Consider the following 10,383-nt stretch of genomic DNA (forward strand, 5'->3'; position numbering starts at 1 on the left):
TTCCACAGCCCCACCCCATCATGAGATATCACGTTTCTGAACTATCCTACTAGCTTCCAACTCCATATATATATGTGTGGTGTGTGTGTGTGTGTGTGTGTGTGTGTGTGTGTGTGTGTGTGTTTTATTTGTGCTGTTGTTATAACAAAGGCAACAGTAAAAATATTGGGTTTCTGTCGTGATGGACTCTTGTGACGAGCCGAATGACAGATGATGGAAGCAGTTAGCTTCCTCCCATAATTGGGGCTTACCAGGGGTTGTAAAAATCTAATATATATATATATATATATATATATATATATATATATATATATATATATATATATATATATATATATATATATATATATATATATATATATATATATATATATATATATATATATATATACATACATACATACATACATACATACATACATACATACATACATACATACATACATACATATATGTATTTTTTTTATTTGTGCTGATAAATAAATAAAGGGAGACTAATATAGATCTATTTCAAGCTATTTAGCTCTCATCAGCTAGCCATACCCTTACTGGGACTTGAACCTGGGCTATATGGCATACTAGGCACACTAGGCAGAGATCTTAGCCATTAGGCCACAGGTTTTTTATCCGTTATCAGCGAAGCCAGGGTGAAAGGTATGTATTAGATTTTTATATATGTATATGTATGTATGTATGTATGTATGTATGTATGTATGTGTGTGTGTGTGTGTGTATATATATATATATATATATATATATATATATATATATATACATACATACACACACACACACACACACACACACACACATACACTATATATATATATATATATACACTATATATATATAGTGATATATATCACTATATATATAGATATATATAGTGTATGTATGTGTGTGTGTGTGTTTGTGTATGTATGTATATATATATATACATATATACATATACATATATATATATATATATATATATATATATATATATATATATATATATATATATATATATATATATATATATATATATATATATATATATATATATATAACTATATAACTATTCTGTAGCTCAATGGTTAACACATCTGCCTAAGAGGCAATAGAGCACAGGTTCGATTCCCAGCAAGGGTATGGCTAGCTGATGAGAGCTAAATAGCTTGAAATAGATCTATACTAGTCTCCCTTTATTTATTTATCAGCACAAATATAACAAATGTAACAAAAAGGCAACAGTAAAAAATATTGGGTTTCTGTCTGGATGGTCTCTTGTGACGAGCCGAAGGATAGAGAATGGAAGTGTGACCTTCTTCCCATATTTGGGCATACCAGGGGTTGTGACTTTAAATATATACCTTTCACCCTGGCCTGGCTGATAAGGAGTCGAGTTCTGTAGCTCAATGGTTAACACATCTGCCTAAGAGGCAATAGAGCACAGGTTCGATTCCCAGCAAGGGTATGGCTAGCTGATGAGAGCTAAATAGCTTGAAATAGATCTATACTAGTCTCCCTTTATATATAGTTTTATCTGTAAAACACCCAGATAAAAGGCTATAGCAACTAGTTAATCTTTCTTAGCTGCCCATCCTTCCCCAATTGGGATCTTATCACTTTAAAACTGCTGTGGGACAGAATTCTGCAAATGCAATAACAACAGAGAAGCAATGTCATTTCACCACTTTTACTGCCACAATCATGTCCAATCAGGTTCCCTCGTCTTTTACCAAATGCCATCCAGGTGTCTCTTCTGGTATTTTATCTCTTGGACCCTCTTAATCAATCAAGGCCACTACCACTCTAAAATCAGCGCACAGCAGCCATTAATTACTCCATGTTCCAGTATCAACCGGGTCCCCAACAGAATAATCCCCTCTCCCCAGATATTCCCCAAATTTTGTTAATGATTCCTGGGATGGACCTTTCACATAATTTGTCTTCTGCAGGATGGTAGTGGTATCTTTTAATGCCATGGTCAACTGATTAATTTATGTCTCCACTATCAGATAACATCTGAACTGCTCCAAGATAGATACTAGTTTGTATGTATGACCTCCCCTATCTGTTAAGTCTGGAATGATTTGGACTAACCCTATAATTGTCATGGTATCCATGAAATCCCAAGGATAAAGGATGATTGAAATTTCCAAACACACTGATCTTGGGCATACCAACCACTAACTCTGGAGTGACATTGACCAGCGTGGGCAAGGCTGCTGCTGTGTAGCTGTGAGGATGGCACAACGGTAGCACTAACAGACGGTCTGTAGGATGCAAAAATGCAAAAAAGACCTCAGGTCTGGTCACATACGTGAAAAAATGCTTCTAGAGACTGTTGAGGTTTCCCGAGAGACACTTTTGTACTCTTTAAAATCCAAATGTTACTGCAGCTAGTGTCATAAAATGAATGTAGGCAGTTGCTTTAAATCAGCTCAGGTTATGAACTGCTTTCTCAGCTTTGAACAAAATTAAGTGTTTTATACTAGGTTAAACCTGTGCAGGGAAAGTTAGGACAATACGCTTGCTAAAGTGTGATTGACTAGCCTGCAGGTCAAAGGGCTGTATAAACCCACCTGATATAATTTCTGATTCATTGGGTTTACTGAACCCAGACAAATGTGAGTTAATAAACAAGGGTGAAATTATCCATGGCTACATGTGTAGTCCAAATATAGCCTCTGTCCACTGTGATTAAAGTTAAGCAAAAACCTTTGCACTGTGATTAAAATTAAGCAAAAACCTTTGCTATCTACCAATACATGTTGGTAATGGATTTTTGGTGGGTTTTTTTATGGTTTCCAAAGACACTGAGATGTCATGATTCTTTAGTGAACATTTGTAGCTACTTCACTCATTGTTTTGCTTCTAATGGATTAAGCCAAGCACAAAGCCCCCCCCAAAAACCCTATACAAACAAAAATATGAAGCACTTGCCCACTCTAGAGGATAATTTTAGACCTATTAATCTCTAAAGTAAGTTTCTTTATCCGCTAATGTGCCATGGTGTTTTGAAAAGGTCGAGTGAGGTGAATAGGGCAAAGAGTCTTAGTCTTAAGTAGAGTATCTCCCAGTCCATTAGTGCAGAGGTTTGATGTTACATAATATGCAAAAGCTTCACACGCTAGACAAAATGGAAGAGTGGTAACATGCCCCAGGAGGAGGAGGATCGTATAACTGTACATCATGTACAACTTCAGCAACAGAGTGGTCAATGCCTGGAATGCACTATCTTACTCTGTTGTTACATCTTCAAATCCCCAAAACTTTAACCTTAGACTGTCTGCTGTCGACCTCACCCCATTCCTAAGCGGTCTATAAGGGGGTGTGCATAAGGGCACCAATGTGCCTACCGTCCGTATCCTATTGTCCCCATTTATTCCTACCCATTTCATTCATACTCATGTTTATTCTTATACTTGTTATCTTGTAAACGATTGGCAAATAAATAAATAAATAAATAAATAAATAAATAAATAAATAAATAAATAAATAAATAAATAATGTACTGTAAGGAAGTTGCTCTGATCTTCTTCTGAACTTAGTGCCTTCTGCCTACAAATCACCTACTCCGGTTCTGCCAGGTCTCCATTCTTATTGCACGTTCCATATAGAAACAAGACAAAGGCTACTTCTCTGCACCTATTCGCGGGAAAAAGCAGCAGGTATTGGACCTATGTGGGTAAGGGGACCTCTGAAAACACACCTAGAAGACGCCAGGTTAAAGGGAAAGCGCCACACTCCCTCCCTTTCACTCAAGGAGAAAAACACGGGGGGGGGGGCAGGTAGAGGTCTCCTCAGGGCAGTGTTTCCCAATCTTGGCCACTTGAAGATGTCCGGAGTTGAAGTCCTTGAGGGGGTGGGGGCAAGCCCCCTCCCATTTCCAGGGCCAGACTTCTGTAGGGGGTGGAAATCCCACTCGCGAATCAGGAAAGGCAACTTACGCGGTCGGGGGTGGGGTGGGGGAAACACGACAGCGAAGCCCGCCTTCTTCGCTGCCGCCAAGGGGTGGCTCCGGTGAGATTCCGGCTTTAGCCCAGCCTGGCCTCTCTTCGCTCCTCCTCTTCCCCAGAAGGATTTCAAGGAGGCAGCTGCTGAAACCACCCTGCCCCGCTTTGCCCGGCCGGATCAGATTTTCCTGTGATTTGGGGTAAGTGGGTTTTGTGCTTGGCTTGCCTCCTTTCTTCGGAGAGAAGCAATCAAAAGCGAAGGAAAAATGAATGCCTAAAAAAGAAAAAGAGGACCAGAACCGGCCAATCTAGCCAGGGTGATTTTATTTCACCAAAAAGGCTTCGCAGCTGCCATGCCAGCAAAAGGAGCAATTGCTCGAATCTCTTCTTTGGGAAGAAGCCCTTCCACGGATCCAGGCAGGCCGGCGGAAGGCGTCGCTCCCCCCCTTTCCGGTCTCCGTAACCTGAAGGCGGCCGAGGCGCTGCCCCCCTCTTCTCGGGCAGCCCCACCGAGGCTCGAGCAATTCGCCCGCCGCGGAAATTGGGCCGGCGCTACAAGCTTCGTTTCTTGGGAGACGAGAGCGGCACCTTCCCGGCTGCTGAGTTGCTAAGTGTAACCTCTAACACGTGTCGCCGGCGGCGGCGGCGAACCGGGGAACAAAGCGTGACACGTGGATGGACGGGCCTCTGCTAGCCTTGGGAAGGGAAGCTGCCCCGCGATGCGTTTTTAAGGAGGACCCAAAGGAAAGGCCGCTCAAAATCGAGAGGAATAGAATAGAATTCAATAGAATAGAATTTAATAGAATTCAATAGAATAGAATGAATTCAATAGAATTCTTTATTGGAAAGCCAACACCTAATCGCGGAAGATGAACAGTTTTCTCGAGCCCCTTTTAGGTGTATCTGCCTCTTTACAGATCCTATATTTGTGGTAGAAGCACGATCCGTGTCAGTGTTTCAGGGATGAAAAAACCCAGTCCTGGGAAGCTTCACCAGTTATGTGAACTGGGCAGATATAAGAACCGTTCGGAAGCGAAGGCTATGAATGCTCTTTGGGCATTCTCAATTTAATTAAATTGAGTTCTCAATTTAAAAAGTATAGTGAGCCTATACTAAAAAAAAAATATTTGCCTTTGAGTCAGTTTTTAGATTCCTAGCGACTGCCTGGACTAATCCTTAAAAGTTTTCTTAGCAAGGTTTTTCAAAAGTAGTTTGCCTCTGCTTCCTCCTTAGAACTGAGAGTGAGTGACTGGCCCCAAGGTCACCCAGCTGGCTTTGTGCTTGGGGGAGGTCTAGAAATCATACCACCATACAAAGGGGCTCTCTATAATCTAGGTGATAAACTACAGCTCCCAGCAACCCTTATTTGAAGGTTTCTGGGTATTGTAGTTTAATCATCTCTTGAAAGCATGAACATTTTTGTCTATAGATTGACCATGAAATAGTTTGTTACTTTAGCAATCCAGGTCAGAGAAATGGATTAGAGACTGACTACTCCACTTTTAGAAAGGAGATGAATGTGCCATTTTTAGGGGAGAATACAGCTTTAATTTTTTTCAAAAAAAATCTAAAATAAGAGGAACATTTCAACAGGACCTCCTTGATGAGCAGGAAGATACATTCTAGAGAATCAGAATTGGAAGGGGCCTACTTATCAAATTGACTGCTCATCCAGAAATGATAGTGCTAGTGCATTCCTTTAGCAAGAAACACTTCATCTCTTCAAACTTGATTCCACTGTTAAAGCAACATGCTTTTACCAGAAATATTTTAACTGCAGCTATCTTGTGATGGCACTGAGCCTTCCAAAGGAAATCTAATTTTCTCTCTCTCACCTATTTCTCCCTCCCTTCTTTAGCCAAGGAAACTTAATACACCTGTCTTTTCATGCTTAGGCTCTTATGTACTTTAAAATCTTTGCTGCTATAGCTTGCTAGTCACCTATCCATTTTCTCCATTTAAAACTGGTAAAACCAAAGTGTTTTGCGGTTGATTTTCACTGATTTCTTTCTGCTTTTCTCTTGCAGAATTATGGCTTCTAATACAGAACGTACATTTATTGCGATCAAGCCTGATGGAGTCCAGCGGGGATTAGTGGGTGACATCATCAAACGATTTGAACAGAAAGGGTTCCATCTAGTAGCTATGAAAATGATCCATGTAAGTTTCATATTTGGCCCATGTGGTTAATTGAGAGATAATGTAAGCTCTCCATATGAATAAAATATTCTCACATATTGAACTGCATCAGTTTAAGTTAGGGTTAGACTAAGCAATTCAGAGCTATTTTAGCTTACATTTCTGGCATTCTGTTGGTTCTCCACTTGAGTTTGCACTCTCTCTACCCACCTATAGAAATGCAAAACTAGCACATTTTGAGAGTTCAAAATCAGATGAATTCATAGAAGAAGGCATGGACTGATGGTGTTTATTTATATGACATCAGCTGAAATATTTTAACATATAGAGAGAATTTATCCAAAAACTTCATATAATTATAACATTCCACATTCTTGTGATTTGGGAGGTTATTTCCTGATTGCGTCAACAAATATGGTTATTATCAGCTTTTCAATTCAGCTCAGATTACAGTTGTAAAGATAAAGACATTTTTAATATCTATGACCATTTCTAGCAACTTGTACAAAACTCAGGGTGGAGTACAGACTGCTTTAGGAAATAATTCAGTTAATCTTGATTATTTTCAATCTGAAAGCAAAAATAAATTTTAAATTCCACATGTTCAAGTTTATCTTCTTACTGATCTGTCTGGAAGTCCTCTTGTTTCCGGAGCTGTAGAAGGTTCTCTTAAAACCATAAAGCTATACGAATGAAGTTGTCTGATTTTGGTTGGAAAACTGTACTTGGCAAGATGGTATGTAGCTTTTACAGTAACAACCCTACTGGATAATCTGTTAATATTGGTTATCCAAACTAGTACTACTAAGGAGAATTAGCTGTGTTTACTTCATTATTTGGTATGATATTCTTAGTTGTGTTCACAGAATGCAGGCAACATTATCACTTGCGCCCCCACCCCCACCTCCCCAATACCAGCAGCATATGATCAGAAGAGTTCCCATGAAAAGTGGGAATTGACATTTTCAAGCTTCTTCAAGCTACCAAAAAGAATGCTTTGAAGCAGCAATTTGCTACATTTTTCCCTTGTGCATTTTAAAAGGGGGGGGGTTACTGCTGCAATGAGCAGAGACAAGTCTCATATATGTTTCTGCCTTCCTTCCATTTTTTCCTGACTGAGCAGAGGGTATGAAATAAAATAACCAGCAATAAAGTGCCTCTATTTATTCCATTTTTGAAGGCTGTCTAAGAACTTTGTTCTGGTACCTGGACAAGAGGTTAATCTTGTCATCCTTGTTGAGATAATTGATTGAGAGGAGTTAATTTTCCTTCCCGCTTGATCTGCTAAACTCTCTCATTGATGCTGGTGCAAATAGGGCCATTCAGAGAAGACAGACTTAAAATAGATTTCAGCTGATAAAAGAGGTTTAATCCATTGCTGCATTTCCTTTCTCTAAAGGCATCTGAAGACCTGCTTAAAGAACATTACATTGACCTGAAAGACAGACCTTTCTATTTAGGTTTAGTTAAATATATGAATTCTGGGCCTGTAGTTGCCATGGTAAGTATCTATTTATGAACATTTATTTAACTTACCCCACCCCCACCCCAATTTTCCTGAGAAAAATAATTTAATAGTTGGGCAATTTACCAGCTTTCCTATATAACAATCATGCATTTCCCTCTAGGAAACAGCAAATGTAATACAATAAATACTACATGTATTTAAAAAGTACTGCTCTAGCAAAGGTTTGCTGTTTTCTCTTGGACCATAGAATTCTGCCCATTTGAGGGATGGTCTGGTGGTTTGGGGGAAATTAATTTCCTGAACAAGAAGTAGTTTATGATGCTCTGTATGACTTTTATTATTATTATTATGTAGTAGCATTTAATATATTGGGCATCTGGTCTGTGATGGTAATAACACTTTGATTGGATTTATCCACACAAGACAAGCTAGTTTCATTCCTGGACTAGAAAAGTATCCCAAGTAGGGGAATAGGGGTATGATAGTATATAGAGAAGTAAATTAAACATCCTTATTCCATCATATTAAAATCTAAGAGTGTGTAAAATGGTGATATATTTAGAATAGATAAAAGGAAGAACATATAATAATGCATAGAAACATGAAATTCATTCTGTAAAATAGCAAATTCAGTTGCAATTTAAAAATCTCAATGAATGGGATTTTCAATGGTGATTAGTATATATTATTATCCATTATTATTACTGGATAAAAGCTCCGGAATAGGGCTTAGTCTGCTTCAAAACATAAATATGAAGATACTGATGCATCTTAATTCCTTTTTGTATGATTCCCGTTGACCAACATGGAAATCAAATGCTTTCCCTCCTTAGCTAAGATTCCTAAATCTAGTAATTCCAGTTGGTGTCTAAAAAACTAAAACAAAAATATACTACTATATGATTTTTAAAGATTTTTGTAATGCAATAAAGCCCGCAGCTATTCATTCTGACAATATCATATTTGCATCTATTCAGTAAACTTGTTTTTATAGGTTTGGGAAGGACTTAATGTTGTGAAGACAGGCAGAGTAATGCTGGGAGAAACCAATCCAGCAGATTCCAAGCCTGGCACCATTCGTGGAGATTTCTGCATTCAAGTGGGCAGGTGGGTGCTGCAATTTATTTTTTATAGATTATAGGAAGCCCTGCTAGAAATCAGATTGCTTCAAAAATAATGTCAGATGCAATTAATTTGTATAAAATGTTGATCTTGTTATGCTAATGCTTATATAGCACTTAATGGTGATAACAAATTTATAAAATGTGCTACTAATGTACTGATCAATGTTTAGGTACATATATTCAGTAACTAAAAATAGTTAGCTGGCCTCAAGTGCAAGTCCACATGTTCTATGCTAGTAAGAAATGTGATCTTATACGCCAAAAGCCCCAAGTATAAAATATCTAAAGCTGGGGCTATATTGTACTGGAGATTCACTTACCCCCAAGTACTGAGTGATTTCTATTGGAAATCTCTCTTGATTAGCACCTTGGTGTTAAAGAATTGTCATTGTATACTACGCATAAAAAAAATGAAGTGACAGATGCTTAAATTTTGGATTTCATATAAAATTTACTTTCAAAAGGCCCTCAAAACAGGGAAGAGGAAGGAGTAAATACATGCAACAACAAAATCATTATCTTATTCACTAAATGGGATCGCCCACCCACTTAAAAACAAAATCTAGGCAAGGAATTATTCATTGCATGGACTCCACATTATTTTTTAGATTTCTTATTTATTGATTTCTGATGGCTAAAGAAACATTGTCTATATCAATAATGGTGAACCTTTTAGGCACCAAGTGCCCAAAGTGTGCGTGTATCCAAACTGCAAGCCATGGGGGAAAGCAGGCTGGGCATTAGCCTTTTGTCAGGAGTGTTAATTTAATCTTTGCCTAGCATTCATATCGTTGATGCACAAGGTAAAGTTTGGCAAAAGCATGCCTGGCTATAAACTTTATTGCAGCTAGAATACTGTGCTGTTAGTAGTAGAGCTCAAAAGCATAGGATACTATGCTTTTGAGTTCTAATATGATCTGAATTACTAGTTGAGAAATGGCCACCTTGTTCAAACTACTTAGTGAAATCTACATTATAGTTACTTACAGGAATAACAATGTAAACAGTTTATACAATCATCAGACTTGAGTGGTCCATAATTGATTATGGATGGTAGTTTCATCTTACAAATTTGTGAAGGAATTTAGAAATAAGCTTGTAAATACGATTTTTTTTTTAGCTACAAGCAGTCTATTTAATTTCTTTAACTGCTCCACCAAATATCCTAACATCTTTGTCTTGTCTAAAGGAACATCATTCATGGCAGTGATTCTGTGGAGAGTGCGGAAAATGAAATCAGTCTGTGGTTCAAGCCTGAAGAACTTGTGGACTACAAATCTTGTGCTCAGGAATGGATTTATGAGTAAAGTAGTCCTTCAGAGGAGTCGTGCCTTCTTTCGACAAGTCATTTCATTCCATCCTTGCATTACAAGGGAGCAGTTAGCATAGTTACTTCCTTGATTGGCAATATGAAATAAAGGTATCATGAACAAATAAGTGTTCTTGTCTTTAAAGAAATGAAAAATTATGTGTGAATTGTTTGAAGTGTATTCATCGTACATGTGGTTGTGATTTTAAAAAGATCTTCAATAAATGCAGATGAGAGACATGCTAAGAATTTCGATTTGAATGCAAGACAAGCTATTTTGGCTATAGCAAGCACACTTGAAATGTCTGAAGTGCTTTCAACGAGATCAGAACACTTTGAATTCCAAATCTGTTGCATTTTATAAGGAACAATCTTGCAACAGCACCTAATTAAATAGGC

The 10,383-nt window shown here is 37.9% G+C and overlaps 1 protein-coding gene across 1 annotated transcript; it reads left to right on the forward strand.

Annotated features, from left to right (window-relative positions):
* The first annotated feature begins 3,988 nt into the window (after positions 1-3,988).
* LOC106546746 (nucleoside diphosphate kinase) lies at positions 3,989-10,112 on the forward strand. Its single transcript, XM_014063700.2, has 5 exons — positions 3,989-4,144; positions 5,972-6,104; positions 7,483-7,584; positions 8,546-8,658; positions 9,865-10,112. Exons 2-5 carry the CDS (start codon positions 5,976-5,978, stop codon positions 9,980-9,982), a joined length of 462 nt encoding a protein of 153 aa, XP_013919175.1. The 5' UTR covers positions 3,989-4,144; positions 5,972-5,975; the 3' UTR covers positions 9,983-10,112.
* The last annotated feature ends 271 nt before the right edge of the window (positions 10,113-10,383 follow it).

Source organism: Thamnophis sirtalis, unplaced genomic scaffold (genome assembly GCF_051295495.1).
Source record: "Thamnophis sirtalis isolate CommonGarterSnake01/CBP01778 unplaced genomic scaffold, rThaSir2_p1.2 scaffold_3, whole genome shotgun sequence".
In the NCBI taxonomy this organism is placed as follows: domain Eukaryota; kingdom Metazoa; phylum Chordata; class Lepidosauria; order Squamata; family Natricidae; genus Thamnophis; species Thamnophis sirtalis.